This window comes from Populus nigra, chromosome 7 (genome assembly GCF_951802175.1).
Source record: "Populus nigra chromosome 7, ddPopNigr1.1, whole genome shotgun sequence".
In the NCBI taxonomy this organism is placed as follows: Eukaryota; Viridiplantae; Streptophyta; class Magnoliopsida; order Malpighiales; family Salicaceae; genus Populus; species Populus nigra.
The window spans coordinates 6,018,451-6,039,857 of NC_084858.1; the positions used below are offsets into that span (position 1 = coordinate 6,018,451).

The 21,407-nt window shown below is 34.2% G+C and overlaps 2 protein-coding genes across 2 annotated transcripts; one reads left to right on the top strand and one right to left on the bottom strand.

The window, feature by feature from the left end:
• The first annotated feature begins 2,757 nt into the window (after positions 1-2,757).
• On the top strand, positions 2,758-6,642 carry LOC133698251 (SH3 domain-containing protein 2-like). The gene is made up of 10 exons (XM_062121120.1): positions 2,758-3,027; positions 3,951-4,073; positions 4,155-4,224; positions 4,322-4,473; positions 4,890-4,991; positions 5,290-5,490; positions 5,605-5,667; positions 5,784-5,939; positions 6,056-6,130; positions 6,221-6,642. Exons 1-10 carry the CDS (start codon positions 2,968-2,970, stop codon positions 6,335-6,337), a joined length of 1,119 nt encoding a protein of 372 aa, XP_061977104.1. The 5' UTR covers positions 2,758-2,967; the 3' UTR covers positions 6,338-6,642.
• Positions 6,643-9,185: 2,543 nt separating this feature from the next.
• LOC133698189 (squalene synthase 1) lies at positions 9,186-14,897 on the bottom strand. The gene is made up of 14 exons (XM_062121039.1): positions 14,541-14,897; positions 14,373-14,415; positions 13,785-13,874; positions 13,153-13,228; positions 12,905-12,974; positions 12,233-12,376; positions 12,024-12,128; positions 11,706-11,852; positions 11,407-11,482; positions 10,877-10,965; positions 10,109-10,200; positions 9,979-10,024; positions 9,559-9,628; positions 9,186-9,475 (listed from the first exon to the last, which is right to left on the bottom strand). The coding sequence occupies exons 1-13, from the start codon at positions 14,733-14,735 to the stop codon at positions 9,560-9,562; spliced, it is 1,242 nt and encodes a 413-aa protein (XP_061977023.1). The 5' UTR covers positions 14,736-14,897; the 3' UTR covers positions 9,186-9,475; position 9,559.
• Positions 14,898-21,407: the final 6,510 nt, after the last annotated feature.

The following is a 21,407-nucleotide window of genomic DNA, read 5'->3' on the forward strand; positions in this document are numbered from 1 at the left end:
ATGACCCGTTCTTGGAGCCTTGCTCTAATACCAATTGATATAAACCTCATGATCACATGGTCATGCAATCCACAAGCAAGATTAAGATCTAATCCTGAAAAGTCGAAAGAGGTCTGATAAGAGTGTGACATGATAAAAACTTGTCCCAAGGCACCAACACTATTAGAATGAAGTTGAATGACACCACGAAACTAATTAATCTTTGATAGGTCTGATTTAGTTCATTTAAGAACTAAAAAATATAAGAATCTCTCTCACACGCTAAACTGAAAAGTTTAAAAGTGTTATTCATTAAAGGTTGCCGAAACTTAAGCTTAAACGAGTTTAAGGACTTGTGAAAAATTAACCCTAATGGATTTATCTTTACGAGCTGAATTGACCCACTTATAGAATATACCTAAAACCTATACTAGTAAGACCAAACCCTGATCTAAACAAGTTGTGGATCCTAACTAAAAATAAAGTATTAATTAAGCCCAAATAAGCCTTAGGCTATAGTTGAAATAATAAAAATAAAACTCATAAGTTAATCCCCTGTGCTGTTGTGAAAAGAGAAGAAAAAATCAAATAATACAAGTTTGATATAAGGTTTATTTATAACCTACAATGTTGCTCAATGTTATTAGAAACCAATATATCATTAAATACTATCAGCCCTTTTTTTTCTTGTGCAGTTAAGATGAATAAGAAATTCCTATAAGAAAAGAATTTTAGAACATTAATGAATCCCTATCACCCTTGAAAATTATGTTACAGCCCATTAAAGATCCATGTAAAATTAAAAAAAAATCCTAAAACAAGTTGTCACATCTTTGTAAAAAAAATGATCATTATTAAATAGAAAGTCTACAAGTCAAAAAAAAGTACATAACAAAATTTGTATAACATGTTATGACCTATATCGTAAGTCTTTACCAAACTCTAGTTCACTTGAAAGTTTACCCCAACATAGAAAAATACCTCTAGAAATCTTCCGGTAAAGTTTCAGCCTGATCCAACAATTTGATTTGGAGTTATGCTTAATAGCGTAAAACTAGACAGTATGATATTTTACTTCAAAATTCGAATTTAACCTTACTTGGATCGTATCACCTTAACACTAATATAATCAACGCAGCACAATTCACCAATTTTTCTCACTAAATAAGACAATGTATACATTTACTTAATTAATTTTATATCTATTTAATCTCAAATTATAATTAAATTAGGCAAAACCAACAAAAACCCTAAACTAAACCCTAAAACTCTTATCCTAAAAAAATAACAAATTAGCCAACTAAAATAACAAATTAATAGAGAGGGAAGGTTAATATACCTCAATTTGGTTAATTTAGGCTCTTGTGGGTGGTGGTGACAGTGATGAGATACCAATGGTTGTTGCAGGTGGATGGCTAGAGAGAGAACTAATGATGTAGAGAGATAAAAAGGTAAGGTTTGTCATGGTAAAGGGAGAGAGATATTTTTTTATGGTGGAGAAAAAAATCAAGTGGCCTAAGTTGAGAGCGATATCGAAAGAAAATAGAAGCAGGAAAAGAAAAAAGTAAAGGGAGAATACATGATCTATAGACACACATGTAGCAAATACATGTTTTTATAGAGGTGCATATACTACATGCATGACTTTCTATTTCTGTGTTTGAATGAAAATTATTTTTTTTAATTATATTAGTTTAGAAAATAATTTATTTTATCATGGGAAAAAAAAACTCCCATTTTTATCAAAAAGATATGCAAAAACCAACCGCCTGTCAACCACATGTGATGATGACCGCATGTGATGATGTCTACATTAGAAGTGAACTTGGATCATGTAATTCTGTGCCCGTTTTACTCAGTTTCCATTTGTTAAACCCTTGCCCACTTCTTTTGACCAAAAGGCTAGATTAAAAACGAGGGAAAAAAAAAAAACAAGGGGCATTATTAAAGTGGGAACATTGATGAGTAATAATGCCGAGTAACCAACACTAATTGTTTCTTCGTAAACAAACTTCCTTTGGACGATAAAGAAAAGGTGTGGTGCAAGCTTTTAACAATTGATTGCTTCAATCCACGATCCATTGATGGTGTCATTTCATGCAAATTTTTATATATATATTTCGTTTAATATTTTATTTTTAAAAAGATGAAATGTTTTCAGAAATATAATTTAGCCACACTCTCAAGAACACTCAAGTAGCAGCAAACATTTCTAAAAGGATGAGGAGGGTAATTTCCTTGTGCAAACACAGTAAAACTAATCATGTACGGGCAACTTTCTCTTCCTTGCTTTTAGCATACCAATTGCTAATCCAATAGATTGAGTTCTAGGAAGATCATCATCCTAAATCCCCTTTTTTTTTTTTGGCTAAATTTCATGGCAACTTTAGAAGAACACATGAAATCAGCTTATAAAGGAAATGCAGACATGATGAGAACAAGTACATGTTCAAATAGCAAATTTTTCAGTACAACCATTCCTTGGGTTAATCCCAAATTACAATAAATAAAACAAATTCACGAAACATCTAAATCAATATTCAAAGGTTCCATTACTGGATTTAAGTCTATGATGTATTTTTCAACCTTATTCTTTGAATTTGAGAAAGTTTTGGAGGTGGAGCGACCCACGGACAAGAATTTAATCTTGAGGATATTCTAACTAAAATAAAAATATAATTCCCCTCTCACTATTTCTTCCTTGGGGTGTTTTTGGATTGATAGGAGAGAAAAAAAGAGCTTAGCAATGGTAAAATGAGAACTGCCGCAGGCATACATTAATCTTTTTGGTGCTTTGAAAAAAACACAAATGTCTGCTGTTGGAAGCTCCAAAAGGAGTCTCCCAAAGACCCAAACTGGCCAACAACATTAGCGACACCATCCCCGTCTTCTTTCTTTTCAAAAGCATCTCCCTCTCTAACACAGCGTTTGGTTTCACCTCTCAAAAATCGATCAAATTCCCAAGACTCTTAAATCCCTCCTCTTTGAATGGAAGCAATAAGAAAACAAGCCACAAAACTTAGAGAACAGGTCGCTAAGCAACAACAGGTACCCCTCTTAATCAAGCCCTAAAATGTTAGATCCAAGTTTGAATTTTTATTCTTTTTAGCTCAATATCATTTTTTTTTGTCCTCGATTTATCATTTCTGATTGTTTTTTGGATAACCCATGTTGTCCTTTAGGTTTAGGAATTAGAAAGATCGCGACTTTGGTAGAAATGTTTTGCAAATTTGATTGATTTGGTCAAATTTGTGGAGTAGTATTAAGCCTTGGAGATGGAAATTGTTGTCTTGGATTATTAGCTGAAGAGTTTTTGTGGCTTTTTAAGAATTCTCAATAGAATGTACGTTAGTGAAAACGAAGATTGTAGGGAAAATTGTTAGTGTTAATTGATTTTTTCTTATTAAGGTTTTTCTATTGTGAAGGTTTGGGATTTAAATTTAATGTTTTTAGAGGAGTTTGATTTGGGGGAGTGAAGGTGAAGAGAGAATAATAAAGTGATTGTTTTTATGCATGGAGAGTGAAATTACTTCATGTTTACGACGTATGATTTGCCAAGGCATTGTTCTACACCACTTCGGATGGTGCTTGCAACCGTTTTTTTACAATCGTAATGCTAGGTTTAGTGTGTAAAACTGTAATTTGGTATTGACACCTCAAGTTGAAGCTTCATTTTGCTTACCTTTTGAAGTGATTCGCGATGTGATTTTCTTTCTGTGTCTTTAAATAAGATTTATGCTTGTAACTGATTTTTTCTATTCCAATATAAGTTTCAGTTTCTATGTGCTTTGTTATTGGAACATCAATTTGAAGTTCCATTTGGTTTTATCCATTTGATTGTGATTCCTCATGATGCTTGACTTAATTAGGGTGCATCTCTGGCTTCATGAAGCACTGCATTTTATTTTCCCCACATTGTAGTAGTTTGCTCTACAAAGCCACTAATCTAATTGTGTGGGGTGTTACTTCAGGCTGTTCTCAAGCAGTTTGGTGCTGGTGGATATGGAGGTTCAGATACTGTTATTACTGATGAAGCAGAACTCCATCAGCATCAGAAACTTGAGAGGCTTTACATATCAACACGTGCTGGCAAGGTTGTCTAATCCTCCTGTGTGGCATATTGTTCTCAATTTGTTTTAGTCATTGACTTATGAATGTCAAATGCTGTTTTTCAGCATTTTCAAAGGGATGTTGTTCGTGGTGTAGAAGGATATATTGTCACAGGATCTAAGCAAGTTGAAATAGGTGGGCTAGTGAAAGTCTTGAAGTTATTTTGTTGTATTCTCTATTGAATTTCAAGAAGGAAGTGTTGTGTTCTATACAAATTTATTATGTTCAACAGGAACAAGGTTCTCGGAAGACAGCAGGAAATATGGTGCTGAAAATACATGTACAAGTGGTAATACATTGTCAAAGGCTGCTGTGAATTATGCTAATGCCCGTGCTCAGATGGAAAAGGAACGTGGGAATCTGCTGAAAGCTCTTGGTACACAGGTTTGATCTATAACAAAACTTTCCATTTTTCTACTTATAAATGTGCCTATTTATATAAATATTATTAATGAGCTTATACACATCGCATGTTTCCTATGCTGATTGTGCTGTGCTCCATTGTCTTGCAAGCTGCAAGTGGTTTTAGTTAATTTGCATACTAGACTTTGAGTAACCATACAAACAAGTGTCAAGAAAGCATCAAAACAGAAAAGATCATGCATGAGATCTAAAACATTTGAAGAATAAACAATAAGACTGATCCAAAATACTCATGATTTAGTGGAAGAACTGAATTGTCTCAAGACTTCTCTTTACTCTATGGTTAATAATTTTCATCATAATTATCATCATCATTCTTGTTATTCTACGGCATTTTATCATGCACTTGGTATGGCGTTGACTGCTTTGATTATTAGGTAGCTGAGCCATTAAGAGCAATGGTAATGGGAGCTCCTTTGGAGGATGCACGACATCTTGCTCAACGTTATGACAGAATGCGACAAGAAGCAGAAGCTCAGGTATACTGAAATATCGCTCCTTTACGAAGTTTTTGAAACATATTATTCAATGAACATCTTGTATGAATTGTTCCTGAGATTGACTTGCTAGATTTGATTTTCCTTCCGATTGCATAATATTGATTTAATTTCCTTTGATTTTTGCATTCCCTAGAGAATTCCCAGTCATATTTGTTATGTGATCTAAACATGAATGATCATGGATCAATTCAATTGCATTTCACAACATAATTATCATGTTGTATGGGTTATTTTTTCCCCAAAATTGTTTAGTTACCCTTCATTTGAACTTAGACAGGCTATTGAAGTTGCCAAGCGCCAGGCAAAAGTGAGAGAAATGCCAGGTAATTCTGAGCTTGCAATGAAGTTAGAATCTGCAGAGGCAAAGCTGCAAGATCTAAAGTCAAACATGGCCATATTGGGGAAGGAAGCAGCTGCAGCAATGGCTGCTGTTGAAGCCCAACAACAGAGGCTAACTCTCCAGAGACTTATTGCTATGGTAATGTGAATGATCCCTTGTTTCTGCTGTGGATTCAACTAAGTTATGAATTATGTGTTGGGAAGAAATCATTTTGAAGATTTATCCTTCTGTGATTCACCTTTTAATTTGAAGGTTGAAGCAGAACAAGCTTATCATCAGAGAGTCCTTCAGATACTTGATCAGCTTGAAGGCGAGGTACATTATCCTGCCTTGAAGTCCTTTTACCCAACCCAGCCTGAATTGGGATGAAATTGTCTCAATTGTTTTTTGCCTTTATTTTGATCATAATCCATGTTTGTTACTATTAATAGATGGCATCAGAACGACAACGAATTGAAGCGCCTCCCACCCCAAGTGCAGAGAGCAGTATGCCTCCACCTCCATCATATGAAGAAGTTAACGGTGTGTACGCCTCTCAAGCACATCATAATGGAACAACAGACAGCATGGGTTACTTTTTAGGGGAGGTGAGGAATCAAATTTATCTCGCTGTTAATGTTACCTTATATTCTTACAAAATTGCACCTTGATGGTGGCTTATTGATTTTATTTATCGAGTTCCATCATTTGCTTTTTACTGCAGGTCATGCATTCATATCAAGGTCAATCTGATGTGGAGCTGACTTTGTCAATTGGTGACTTTGTTGTTGTTCGAAAGGTTTAAAGCATTCTGAAACCACTTCTTTTTATGCATTATGTCTGCTAAAATCTTTGCAAGGTTTAATGCTCTGCCATGCATTCTTGATAGGTGACAAACAATGGCTGGGCTGAAGGAGAATGCAAGGGTAAAGCAGGCTGGTTCCCATATGGGTACATTGAGAGAAGGGACCGTGTTCTCGCTAGCAAAATAGCTGAAGTGTTCTAGAGTTTTCTTCTGCGTTGGCTTTTGGGCAGAGGATTTTGTTTTGAGTGTATGTTTTGCACCGCATGTTGTCAAATGCAGAGGATGATTGCTGCAGATTGAAGATCAGGAAAAAAATTTGTTGCGAATCAGAGGCTGTGGCTTTCCTTTCTTGTGATATAGATACTGGTATTACGTTGTGATCTTATTGATATATGAATGCGTTCATGTGTATTATTTGTTAATTATTTTGTTCTAGGAATACGACTGAGATTTTGACCTGAGTTGTTGATATTGTGAATTTCCTGTGAAGAAACTTTTTTCTCCAATTTTATGTTTCAATCGAGTCTGCATATTTTCTCCAGTTTTTTTAATCGAGTCATACATATGTCGGTCTTTAAGTTCAGAGATGATCACTACAAAAGATTTAGCGACCTCTTCCTGTTTTCCTGAAAGTGCACGTTTAAGATTCTGCTAGGTCAGAAAGCCAGGATGACAGACAGCAATGGCCAACTCCACCTCAGGATAACAAATCTATTGTTTTTTTAGGATAAAGCAGAAGCCCATCCAGGAAAAGAGAACGGTCAAGTGTTGCCATTACAAGTATACACGCGTTAGAAAAGAGCGACTTCGACAGAACAAGTCGAGCATTAGGTGTCGCCAGCCATCATCCAGGAGCAGAGGAATTTTAGGAAATCAACCATCCTGGACAGATGAAACAAGTTTTCCAGGGAAACCGTTCTGAATAATGAGTCTGATCAAGAGCTGAACTTACCCTCTTACTTGGTCGTTCTGTCCACGATAACCTGCGATCATTCAACAAAATAAAAATACAAAAAGAAGGAATAGTATTGTTCTCGCTCCACAACTTGTTATTTTCACTATTGTAGAGACCAAAATAATCTTATTGTATGTCTTAATTACTCTTTAATTTTTATTTTATTTTAATAAAAACCTTTCAATAGTCATTTCAAAATAATAAGAAAAAAAAAAATGATGACTGTAACACCGTTATTTAAAAGTCACGACCATTGTTGACTATTATATTACAAATAATGGTTCAGTTAATTATAATATAATGTAGGCAAACATATAATTAAATGTTTAAACAAAATGTAGCACGTCACTAATTGAAATGAAATGCAGAGTATGACTAAATGAAACACATCATTTCATAACGGTCACTTCTCATTCAAATCCTCCTATATTCTCTTTTTCATCCTTAGCAGGACCAGATTGTGACAATTTCCCTCCCATATCATCTGCGAATTCCTAAGTAGCTTTAGATGGTGGTAAGTGTTTCTAATGAATCAACACTTGTGTAGCTGCTCTATTCCCTCGTTTCACCATCCTCTTGTCAAATATTGCTTGAGATTATAGTAAAGGTTCCACAGGAAGGTTTGGCAACTGAGTCTGCACCACTTTGCTTCCAATGTGCTTCTTCAACTGTGAAACATGAGATGGGGTGAATTGTAGCTGAAGAGCGAAGATCTAACCGATAACCCATTATGCCCACTTTCTCTAATATCAGATAAGGTCCATTGAACCTTGCTGCAATTTTTTAGGAATTTCCCTTTACCACGGACTGACGTCTATAAGGCTGCAGCTCGATGTACACGATTCACCCACATCAAACTACCTCTCACTCCTCTTTTTATTAGATGATTGCACCGTTATATGTTAAGCTATTAAGAGATTACTTCTAATTACCTTATGCATTCCCTTCCTTCTAGATAACATCTGGCCTACTACCTCCACTATAGAGTCCTTAAGAAAGGAAGTAAGGAATATGAATTTGAGGACTGGATCTACATAGGGCCTTACAGGGAGTGGTCTTAGTAGAAGAATGGAAGTTGGTGTTATACCACCATTCTATAAGAAACAATGATTTCACTCGCTGAATTGGAGAGTGTCTAGTCATGCATCAAAAATAATTCTCTAAGCATTTATTGTCCATCTCTGCTTGATCATCAGATTGAGAATAATAAGTTGTAGAGTAATGAGGGTTTGCTCTCTAGTGAGAGAAAAGGTCATCCAAAATTGATTGAGAAAGATAGAGTCCCTATCGCTAACTATGGTTATGGCATATTATGTAGCTTATATGTGTTGTCCATGAAAGCTCAAGCCATATAACTACAGTATAAAGGTGTGACAGGTTAGGTCCGGCTACAATGCAAACTCGAGAGTCTTGGGTCTAGACACTAAACCTAAAAGCTATGGGTTCTAACACCAGATTTAAGAGCTACAGGTCCGGAGGCCGGACCCAAGAGTCCTGGGCCATGTGGGGCTGCAAAACCCAAGAGTTCTGGGTTTGCACCCCTACAACACCCAAGCAACTTGAATCAAGCATGCTTTGTAGCTCTAAATTACTTGGATCTAGAAAGGAATGTCAAACTCAAGTTAACAATAATAATAATAATAATAATAATAATTAATTTTATACTTCAAATCAAATCTATGTATTTTTTTGTTCTAGAATAATAATACTTTTTTCTAATTTAATAATATTTATAATATTAATAATAATATTAAACTTGTCTGGTCTAAATTTTAATAGTTTTTAATCCCTTCAAATAAAATTTATGATTTTTCTTTGATAATAATAATATTTTTAAAAAAATTAATAATAATAATTTTATCTTTAAATCAAATTTATAATTGTTTTTCAATATTAATAATATTTTTGACCAAAACACGCAGGTCTACAGCTCCACGAGAGTGTGCAAACGCTAGGCAAGGGTCAGCAGACATCAGAAAACCTAGGCGTGCAGGTTGGGCCCTTGCGCCTAAGTTCTAGCTGACATGCTTAATCCCAGTGCCAGAAATCTATCAACCATGTCATTTCCCCACGCCAAACCTCAAAAAACCTGAATTGTCATCAACCATCCTTCCAATATCAAATGTATCACATGGAAAAAATAACCTTACCCCTAACTACATATCTAGCAAGTTTCTTTGACAATGACAATCATTATATTACACTATTTTAATCTATAGTGTTTTATATCTTGGTGAATAATACAAGGATGAACAGTAAAAACTCCATTGTTATAATAATGTTGTACACAAATATAAGAAAAGCAGCTTCCATGGAATAGACCAGTCACTTGTGTAGCCAGTCATCATCCATATGCACACCGATAACTCAAGAAATGGACCATCCTGTTGCATCAACAGAAGAAGCTTTAAAAAATCATTCTCGTGATAACAAATCCAATCAATAACCTTTTGGTAGAACAACTTACCCTAGTAACTCGATCTGTTGGCAGAGAGATACGCGAAAATAATAGACAATATAATGAAAAGTAGGACGATCTGCATTTGATGATAAAAGAAATCAGATGATATTCCCAATTGATATTCTTGGAACCCGCAAAGCATACAAGACTGGTATAGGCATCCAACTGTGGATTAATCAGCACGATTGGAAAGGAGGGGGGAAAGTTAATCTCATTCATTCTTTTTCTATCTAATTCATATCAAATAAAGTGCATATTTCACAGAAAAATTAGGATTAAAAAAATATACAATCCAGCAAGCTCTAGTCTATGCTGAAATTTATATGCATAGCATGTAATTAGAAATAAATGTATTGCTTGGAACAAGAAACTTGCAACTAGGCATGCACGAGAGGAAATCAGGTTGACAATTCAGCAGAAACTCACCAGAACAGAATTATATTTTGGCTCATTCCTAATTATGTAAGATTTCCTGGTAGAAGAAAGAAAGAGTGTCAGCCAAAAAAAGAAAGAAAAGAAAAATACCATTCAATGCTCAGTGGATAGGTTGACAAACCTTTTGTTTAGAGCCCCAGATTCCCTGCAAGATTTTTGTGCTGCTTCCAGCCTGCTCAAGGTTTTTATTGCATTAGGATCACTGTTGTCAACCTGCAGTAGCCAATTTCACATTTTCTCAATATAGGCACGAGTTTTTTTTTTTTTTTTTTTTGAGAATTCAGCAAGCAAACTTAAAGGTAGAGAAACTTGGTGTGCATTAAAATCGACCACACCAAACATTCACAGGCACTTGGCGAAAAAGCTCACAGCTTTATACATAAGACTTCCATTCTCGGAATCTGACAAGACCACCGCAGTTGTCGATTGTTGTTATCAAGATGTGACATTAGTGAATTATACAATGTCTCAAAGCCTACAACCAAGCAGGGGAAACAATGTAGCAACCTAATATCATTTGCTTATCCATCAAAGAGGGGAGAGGTGCAGTCCTAACCGCATAAGGTTTTGATGGAAGAACATAAATTCATTCTTATAAGATTCTACCAAATTGAAATGCACAATAGGCTTCCTATTGTCAAGGATTGGAAGCATGAAAAGTGTTGCTCCCTTCTATGAAATTGTTGTCTAGAAAGTCTATTTGGCAAAGATTGTGCAGTCATACTTCTTAGGTTCAAGATGATGAATAAGTCGAAAACAAGATAGCAAGAGAAGACTGAAGCATTAAAGGGGGCGCAGTATTTGTTACAAGTGGGAAAAATATAACTTCCATGTTGGAACTTGCCAGGAAAAGCGATATATCGATTCGAATTTAAGGAAAGCATCATACCTTGGACTTCAGCATACAAGAGAAGTCGAAGAAAGCACCATAGACATCATCCATTGTTTTTGTTTGATGAAAAACTTGAGCGGTAAGACCTAGAAATCGTTTAACATTAAATTAAACATCATTGAATAAGGAATCATGAAAACCCAGTCCATTATATTTTGATGTTGGTAATAAACGACAAACTAAAATCCTTTAAACACTCAAGAGCAGCAGGGGTGAGCTGGTGGATGGGGCATGGGATTTTAAAAAATAATCCGAGATATACAAGTCAGGTCATGATTTACTTAGTCTGAGAATTATGCAGTTCCTGAACAAACAAATGGTATTTGTGGAATGGCCATTTTGGGAGATCATATCATCTATTGCATTTGCATTCTAAATGCAATTCCATGTTATGATAACATAACAATAATAAAAACCTTCCAGCTTCATAAGATATTTACATGAACCAAAATAATCTGTGTTACAGCTATAACATTCCACCAGTTTCAGGTGCCAGGGAAAGAATGCTGTCTATAAATTAGTCATACCTCGCCTCATCTTCACTACACCTCTGAAGACATTGACATTGTTGTAGCACAGTGCTAGAGTTCCAATCGCCATGACCTGGCAAGAGAGAAATTAAATTAAAGGAAACCTTCCACCAAAACATCCAGCATACCTATTACTAAACAGGGATTTGCTCACCGAGTAATAAAATATTTGACAGGATGAAAAATTCAGAGGAGTTGCAGATTATGTGAAAAAGCATAAGTATAATTCAAGTAGTCAAGCTACAAGACAAGAAACAATGATATCTTCAGATGTCAGTTTAAAGTTTATTTCTTACCTGAGGAATAGCACAAAACCGAAATATAGCAGGATCCCGCAATTCAGACAAGTACTTCAAGCAATCATCCATATGTATCAAGGCATTGGTAACCATATCATTCAAGCACTGCACTGCCTTCACTGAGTTCTCTTCATATTTCAAGTCCTGAGGCACAGAACACAAAATGGGGAGAATGCTAATCAGATGGATGGACCAAATAAAAAAAAATATTACTTTCAAGTATTATGATTAAATTAACATCATTCATGAACATAAAGATGGCAAAAGTATGTCGATGGTACCAAGGTTGAGACAATAAATGGAAAAGAAGTAGACCTCAAGTTTGTTGACATATTTGCTCCAAATCTCGCGAGGCCAAAACATGCGTGACTTAGGTATCTCGTTTATGTCCTCCAAATAATCACGAATAATGTTTGTTTTCTGTGTTTTATCAAATCCAGGATTGAACATGTTAGAATTACATCTCAAAACAAAGTTAAGCCTACAGATTAAACACATTGATCGCTCTTGCATAATAGTATTACCTGAAGAAACAAACCCATTGAATTGGAGAGGCTATCTGGTGCCAAATCTTCTAATCCAGAGGCATGGAAGAGTTTGGACAGGCCCAGTCCAACAAGTCCTGCTACATAGTGGCAATATTCATCATAGTCATCAATGCTTTCCACCTGCATACCAGAGTCTAATGTGTCACATAAACATAACATTTCACCTTCTGTATTAAGAAAAACTGGAGAAATTGAAGCTTGTGCAATTTGATGACTAACATAAAAAATGAGGAAACTGTTATAGCCTTATATTAAATTCAAGAATTTCTTTAGCTGACATCCAAAGGGATCAGATATGCATCCCTAGTGTCCTGTGCTCTCTCTAGAAGGATAACTAAATACTCTAACTTTTCACCATTCATTCTTCCCTCTCTTGATAATCTATTCTTCTACTTGATAACCAAGCAACTGAATCCTGGAATGCATATAGTTTGAGCTCACTACAGTCCACAATACACATCTGCATATTTATTATACTTTTGATAGCATGACAGATGCATTCACAGAGACAGACACCACACACACACACACATCTGTATCATGTATCATGCAAATTCAGCAGTGGAACCAAGAGAAATCCTTTTTTCTTAAGTTAATTATCCATGCATCATCCTTCAATCCTGCATTACAACACCCCACATCACGAACCTCCTTCAAGATAAACTTTGCCATTCCTGCACCCATTCTTTTGGTAATATCCTCGATTGCCTCCTGATAACTGCAGAATAAATTGAGTTCCATAAGTCTTCTATCGGAGAAGAAACACACACACAAACACTATAGTGATCAGATGCAATGAGTTGATAGATGTGTAGAGCAGAATACATAGACCCTAAAACAATTAAAACCTCAATCATTCCACAGTCAAGCAGGAGGCAAAAGGTTGTAGAACTGACCCTTTTCCAAGCTCCAGAAAAGCATTTGAAACATTATGAAACTGGTCCATGAGAACCTTGTACTCCTTGGTACCACCTTATGCAAAAGAAGAATCAAATTAGAGAGTCAAAATATTCAGTTGATGTTACATTTTACAGATATAAGTGCCATAGAATTGTCACCTCTCATGTATAAACTTCTGAAACTTCATCAAAAAGGAAAGACTCGGACATGAATCAACAGTTTGTAAAAGATAGATGTAAAAACAAATTTTATAAGAATGCTCAAGCTTGGACTAGATACATGGTTATCAAATTAAAAATGGTAAAATCAGAACACGTAATTTTATAGCAGGTCATAAATGCATAAGATTTTCAGGCATTTCAAAGCACCCTTATGCAAACTGAATATAGTTATAAGCAAATAGTGTTAAAATCTGTACAGTGATAGAACAAAAGAATTAGGGTAATCATAAATTAGATTGGTATAGTCTAGATGCCCTAATTTGTCAGTGGAAGAAATTACTTGCACAGAGAAGAAATGTTAAGTGCTGGCAGATGGAAATTATCAAAGCCAAAACAAATTTAGTCAAATCAAATGTTCTCCAATTTGTTAGAATCAAGGAAAATAAAAGTAAAAATTCAGAACTCACATGAGAAATGCCAGTCATGATCATATATGTGGCGGTGAAAAGCTATCAGGATAGGCACTTTGACATCTGTAGGTATGCTTGTATCATCCTCTGTAAAGGAATGATCAGAACAGATTAAAACACAAACAATGTATCAACTAACAAAATGACATCAATAAGTGAAACAGTTAAGAGGAGATCAAGTGTTACTGAGACAGGGTGTTTTAAAGAATCTTCTCCTCACTGTAGGCCAAAACTACTTAGCAAAAGGCAAAAGCTACCACTCTCTCATCTCAGATTTCTTTTTCTTCCACAAAACGACCTCGTGACTTCTGGTTGCAAAACTAAAATCTAACATAAAAATTCCCACTAGCCATATATTAGAACATAAACAATTTTAGAGCTAGCAAATTCAAACTCAATATGACACTCGCGGATTTTAAAATTCAGCAAACCCCATTTCAGGACCTAGTGCATCAACATTTGTCTAACACAAAAACAAAACATAATCAATCTTAAAATTCAACAAAACCCGTTGAGGATTTATCAAATTTTGCGAGGCACAAAATCAAAAACCACATACAAAACATAAGGTTAACAAGAACAAACCAACAGTGTCAAGGGCTCGAAGAACCAAATAAAATATGCATATCTGCAAAGATGAAAAAATTCATAATCAACAAATAATCACAACCCAAAACGCAGATAAAGAGAGAGAGAGAGAGAGATCAAAACAAGGCAAATAACACATGAAAATGCAATGGAAATTATGCTTACAGCGTTACGGAGTTCTGTGTCAAGTTGTTGGATAACGAGAGCAAAGCTACGAGAGACTCTTTGGAGCATAGAATAACAGAAAGCCCAGTGAGGTTCAGGTGGGATCTGTTTTTCAGCATGCTTAGCTGCCATTTTCAGCTTCAGCAATGGGTAAATGTCAACTGGGTGTTTCAAAATCGCTCCTAAACTCCCCATTTTCGATTCTTTTAGGAAAAACCAAAATCGGAGATCACCAAATGAGAGGATTTTGATTCTCACCCGGAATTTAGAGAGCGTTTTCTTTTTTTTGTGTGTGTGAGAGAGAGAAGAGAGGGACAGGGAGAAAGCTGTGTCTTTTTGGGTGAAATCCTTATGGTGAAGAGAGTCCTTTTTATAACTTTATATGGGGAGGGAAAATTGAAAAAGGAGGCTCGGTCCAGCGTAGTGGCGAAATAGAATTTTTAATTTAATATTTTTAGGTAATATTTAGTATTATAGTAATAGTTATTTTTTAAAAAATATTAATATATTAAAATAATATTTTTTATTTAAAAAACTTATTTTTTATATTAATATATTAAAATAATTAAAAAAAATTACAATTTTCCCATAAAAATAAATGGCTCTTTACTTAGATTTATTTTTTCTCTTCAACTCACTTTATTTATCTTCGGAACCGGTCCCGTAACCGGCTTGATCCAAGATCCGAATTCTAGATTTTGATCAGGTCACTAGATTGGCTTGGTCAATTTTTTTTAAAATCAAAACGATATAGTTTTAATTAAAAAACAAAAATTAACGGGTTGCAACTGGGTTTTTAATCAAGTCTTGCCTAGTCAACTTGGTTTTTTTTTACCTTATTTTTTCTTCAACCTGGCTCGGTTTCAGCCTCGAGTAAACCTGTCGGGTCAGGCCGGATTTCAAAACTATAGTTTTTATTATTCAATTTAGCCTTTTTATTTATAAATATAATTATAATATCTAATCCACTATAAATCCGGTCTAAAGATTTGTATCACGAGTGGAGGGTTTAACTTGTGTTTTGCTTTTTAAAAAAAAAATTAATACAATATTTAAAAAAAAAACGATTTTTTTACTGATCAAATCCTGGACTGGTGTGACATCAAATTTATCTAACAGACCAAAACGGGTCGTCTTACACTATTGTTAATGACTGCAGAGATAGACTTCAAAAAAAACGAGGACAAAAGGGAGAATATGAATGAGAGGAACATGTACTATGTGAGTCTAGCTGGTAACTCGGCACTAGTAGCAGGGGTTAGTTATTAATAATGCCCCAATGTTTCTAAGTATATACTATTTTGGTTCTCAACCTTTGAAATTTCATAATTTTTGCCATGGATAATGCTCAAGGATAGTAATCAATGGCGCGAGCTCTGTGAGTGTTTCAATGACAATAATGTTACGTTCCGAATATCATGCATGCCGTAAAAATAATAAAATAAAATTATTTAGGAGTTGCTATAATTTTATTAAACAATTTAGAGTTATTTAAGTATCTAAAAATTTAATCTTCTTCACTTTTGAATAATCCGGTTAAGTTGTCGCAAACCATAAATTATCTAATTATTCGGACTCCAATGATAACACACACAAACCAGCAGTGAGAAATCTCTTAAATTCCTATTTAGAATAGGAGGATTACTGGTCCTGTTTATTTTTGCATTTCAAAAGCGTTTTTAAAAAAATTAAAATTTTTAATTTTTTTCTTTGCTTTAAATTAATATTTTTTAGTGTTTTCATATCATTTTGATGTGCTGATGTCAAAAATAATTTTTAAAAAATAAAAAATATATTATTTTGATACATTTCCAAGTGAAAAGCACTTTAAAAAACAACCGTGATCACACTTTCAAACACGCTAGATAGTGTTATCACTTTATTCTATAATACTTTATATATTATTAGTGTCCTTTTTTTTAATAATAGGAGGACTTGAGTCATTACTTAAATTACCCACATGCTCTGGCATTGATCATTATACCAATAAATTCACTGATATGCAGGACCTGCTAAAGATCTCATGCTGGCACTCTGCACGTTTCTATATTTTTGCCATCAAAACTGGAAGAATGATCTAAAAAGCATGGACAGACAGGCTGAACAGGTGATCAATCCATTAGCTTTATATTGATGTTTCATTAGAATTGTGAGTAATAAACGCGTGTTACTAGTGAGAACATACAACGTTAAATCTTGTGTTCTCAATCTTACGTGAAGGATAGTTTTTATCTGTACGTATATGTTTATACATACAGGAGTCGATTTTACGTGTATAAAGTAGGTTATTTCAAGTCAAAGTGGAAATACTTGTATTCTAAAATTCTAAGATTTTGAAATTTAGAAACTGATTTGACATTAACCCAAAAGATGAGAGATTAATTTGTAGTTAATAATCCTAATAAATTCAAGTAAGGTTAAATCTCGGAATAATTCCATCTTTCAGGTACTGGATACGAGTTCTTTCTTTCTCTCTCTCCCTTCATTTTGGGTCAACGCGTGAGTTCGTTGACTAAAATTAAAGATAAACATGGAATGCGAATTTGCGAAAGGGAAATGGTGAGTGGTGGACTTTACGAGGATTTAATTTCTTTAAAATAAATTGTCCGTAGTAGACCGTGTTTGGATTGTTTTTCAAAAACGTTAATTACAAGCAGCGTATCATGCTGGCAATTGAAAGGGTCATCTCTGAGATAGCACGATCGAATGTTTGGCTGAAACTAGGATAGTCTGCCCTACCATTCAAGAATTTCTTACCTGGGAATAAAATAATTCGTAAAAGAAGATATTGTGCTGAGCTGCCAGTTTTAATATTGACTTTGAATTTTTCTTTTGCTACAGTTTTGACTTTGAATTGAACTGGCTTACACACGCAGAGAGTACTACTTTAAAACGACATCAACATATAATTAACCAGTTGTTTATGCCGCAACGTGCTCGTCTGACCAGCGAAAAAGCCATCGCACCTTGCCGAAAGCATAGCATGTAGCGTTTCAAATAAAAAAATATTGAAACCAGTTTGTTTAAATAAAAAATAAATAAAATTGTCAACACGCTGAATCCCAGATCCTTCTCACCTTCCCGTGAATAATGGGACGAACATCTGTTTATAATAGCAGAATAATTAGCAAAATCTTTTCGAAATATAACATCTAGTTGTTGAACACTGGACTGGTATCATTGCTGCTACTCTAACGTCAGACAATATTGCATGCAGTAGCAGAACACGATAATCACAACAAGTCATGGAGATCTTTGGAGTGTTGATGGGTTAAGTGCAGCTAACGCTTGCCCTCCTCTCTGCTCGTCTTGCTGCCATAAGGGTTCTTGTTGAATCGTCGGGCAGGGTGAAAGCAAGAACCCTAGCTCGAAATCTTAAGGGATTCTCGAAACTATTTGCATGTTAATGATATGGACAATCATGGTGGATTCGTGGAAATATTGAATCACTGATCATGTATCAGTGTATCAGTGTCAGGATATGAACCAAGTTTCATTTTTATTTATTTTTTTCGATTTGCAAGAGGATTTAATAAACTTGAAATAATATTATAATAGATAGTTCTTGATCATTAAATATTTTCAACGATTTTTAAATTCCAGATTGTTAGAAAAAACAACTTCTGAAAGCACATCAAGCAATTTTAGCAATAAATAAATAAACCAGCAGCATCATAATTATAAGGTGCATTACGAAGACCGCTGCTGGCTTCTCCTAATTCTCTCGGCAATTCAATGTTTTTTTTCTATGTTTTTCTAATGGAAAATGTCAAGAAAATGGCAAAATTGACTGGCTGATTGTGATTTTCGTATAATCAAAAATTGGTGGCTAAGGAAGGTAAGGTGGTTGGCTTAATCATATGATGATACACAAAATAATAAGAGAAGAAAAGATTTGCTTGAATCTTGGTTGTGGTTTAACTTTGTTATAGAGAAATGCATGCATGGTAAGACCTGGAGCGAGCAGTGGCTTTAATTTATAAAAAATCCAGATTTGCCTTATGATTAAGGAATTTTAGCTTGAAAAGTAACTGTGTCAAAGGAAGGATTTAGGTAAGACGGAGGAGTATTTCTATTAAAATTAAAATTTACTTCTTATCGGATTGCGGGATACTCCTGCTGTCCGGTACATGGCAGCTCTTCAGCAAGGTAACAATAACGACGCAGGTGACTTATGACTTATATATTGTATATATTGTAGGCGTGAGCATATCTGCTACAGCTATAACTAACTAAATTAAAATTTTTAATTTTTAAAATTATAAACTGAAACTGATCAATTAGTTCAAACCAATCGATTCAGTTCAGATTTTTTTAAAAAAAACTAGTTAGACCCATTTCAATTTAATTGGGATTGTTTTTATTTGGATTTTTTTATATAATTACCTAAGATATTTTAGCTTTTTTGTCGCTTCTTATTTCTTATGGGCCTAGACTCATAATTTTTTAATATTAACTTTGAATAATAATGGATTATTACACATAAAAATCATGTGAAAAATAGAAAAATTTTAAAGATTAATTAAATTGAATACATAACACAATTTAATTAAGGATTTTGTTGAAATTTATGAAAAATAAAACTGAACTAAACCTTGACCATCTTTTTCAACCCAATCTTATTACGAATCTTGACTATCTTCTTTAATTTTTTTTGTTTTTTTAGTTAAACTGATTTAATCCAGTGTAGTTTAATTAATTTTAAATTTTTAAAATCAAAACTAAATCAACCAGGATATGATATGTACGCGCTAAGTTACATGTAGGTTACTTACTAATGGGAAATCCAAGATTCCCAGGATGGATAAAAAGCACTCATTACATCCAAACAGTAACGATCGACTATTAATGCTTCACTCTTATAAGAATGCTTAATTCCTCATTAGTTGATCATAAGTCTTTTTAGAAACCTCAAAATTATAACTTAATTTTCATCATGTTATCGCTTATAAACACATTTAAAACACAATATTAACCTAGATAGATCACTAAACAACCCCCACAAAAAAATCACTCAAAAATAAAAATCAATCAAATAAAAAATTAAATGAACATCAATTTATTTTTCTAGCATGTTTATAGAAAAAAATCATTATTGTCAAACTTTTATCGATAAGACGAACACATTTAGACAAATATTGACCTTTTTTCTTGCCATAATTGTTCGAAAAACAACTTTTTCTTTCCTATTTTATGGTAAGTTTCTTTTTTATTTCTCAAATTGATAAATTAAAATGAACAAAATATAATTTTGAACATAAATTTTTTTGCGTGAATTCTATATGGGCCACATCAATTTTCCATGTTTTATAGTTTGGTGATTGTTTTGAATTTTATTTTTCTTTCACAAATTTAAACTACAACTTATTAAATTGGCTACAAAATGATGGAAAAAAAAATTAGAGAGAGATTGAAGAACAAAAATGAAAAAAAATATTAAGCAAAACATATTAAATTGACATAAAATGATGAAATTTAAAAAAAAATATTATTCATTTTGAATAGTAAAACGATGAAAACACAATTGTTCTTGTTTTTTAAATATATTTTATATATATCAAAAACTCAATTGCTCTTAAATCTAATTGGCAGTTACATAAAAACTAGAGGAAAATGATGAAAACACCCCTGAATCCAAATCCAAGAAAAACAAAATTGGAGAGTGGTGGCCCATTATTCTTAGACCAATACATGGCCTCTCAGGCCTGTCTGATCCAACCAAACTCGAAAGGTATTTACATGACTTTTTCTCTGTAGAAGTTTGGCCCATGAGAAACCTATTTGTTTATTCTCTATCGAATTCGAAACATTCACTGCTGAAATTTCGTCCCTCTTCACATTTTTTGCGATAATATCTCAATCCACCACGAGATTTTAATAGGAAAAATTGGAGTTACAAATGTGATCTTGATCAGTTTTTGCTGACAACAAATTGGAACTAAGATGCCGTACATTCATGTTTGTATGGATTCATATTTATGAACAAGCTATATGATATTTTTCTTACAAAAATTGGCTTTCTGAACATTTTCTTGCTTTGTTTCCACCTTTCTCAGTAACTGTTGTGCTGAGCACCCTCCAATGCCAATAATGCAGCTCCATAGGCAGCCTCTGTTTGCATTGCCCGACTCACAGGCAGGCCGAGTGCTCTCTCTCTCGTATCTTTATCCATTTTCCGTTTTTTGCACCTCCTCCCACGGGACCACCGCAACCAGATTTAATAGTTTTAACGATTAAAATTTCTGTCTGTATTTATATTAACAGTTTGGCTATAATTATTTTACCATCAGGATCAAAACATCAGAAAAACGGCATTCATTTCATTTGTTTAAAAGCTCGCAAAAAGCTTGCGAGCCATCCTGCGTCCACACGATGGGTGAGCTGCCAAGGTCGTGAGTCCATTGAGATAAGGCTTGTAACACCATAAACCAGCCTTGTTGGGAACTGAAGAACTTGCTAGCCATGAGTTGCGACTTGTGAACCACTTTTTTTCTTCATTAATATGCATTTCTTTTAATTAGCAAAAAGTTGATAGCGGAACTTTAACATGTTCAACGCCTCGTTACCACAGAAACCCCTCGGGCCGTAAAACCCACAACAGTCCAGGCCGTCGTGTTCGAGGAGTTCTGTCATCTACCAATATACATGATACAAAGAGAAACACAAAAATACGTGTTTTTTTTTAAAAAAAAAATTATGTTTTTTAATTTTTAATGTTCTAATATTAAAAATAATGTTTTAAAAAACAATTTTAAACACCCTTTTAATTTGTTGGTCTGGATTAAGTCCTTGGCAAGATTATTTCCAGAACATAAGGTCCTCGTCGGTAAGATTTTTTTTATTCGAAAATAGTAAACGCCAGTCATC

Bases quoted from the DNA above. Each gene is read 5' to 3' on its own strand.
- LOC133698251 (XM_062121120.1), top strand. From the start codon at position 2,968: ATGGAAGCAATAAGAAAACAAGCCACAAAACTTAGAGAACAGGTCGCT. The intron at 4,225-4,321 runs GTGGGCTAGTGA...TATGTTCAACAG, and splicing joins ATCTAAGCAAGTTGAAATAG to GAACAAGGTTCTCGGAAGAC. The intron at 5,491-5,604 runs GTAATGTGAATG...TTTAATTTGAAG, and splicing joins TCCAGAGACTTATTGCTATG to GTTGAAGCAGAACAAGCTTA.
- LOC133698189 (XM_062121039.1), bottom strand. From the start codon at position 14,735: ATGGGGAGTTTAGGAGCGATTTTGAAACACCCAGTTGACATTTACCCA. The intron at 12,377-12,904 runs GTTCGTGATGTG...TCTGGTATGCAG, and splicing joins CAAAGTTTATCTTGAAGGAG to GTGGAAAGCATTGATGACTA. The intron at 11,483-11,705 runs GTAAGAAATAAA...CTCTCTTGCCAG, and splicing joins GGTTTTGTGCTATTCCTCAG to GTCATGGCGATTGGAACTCT.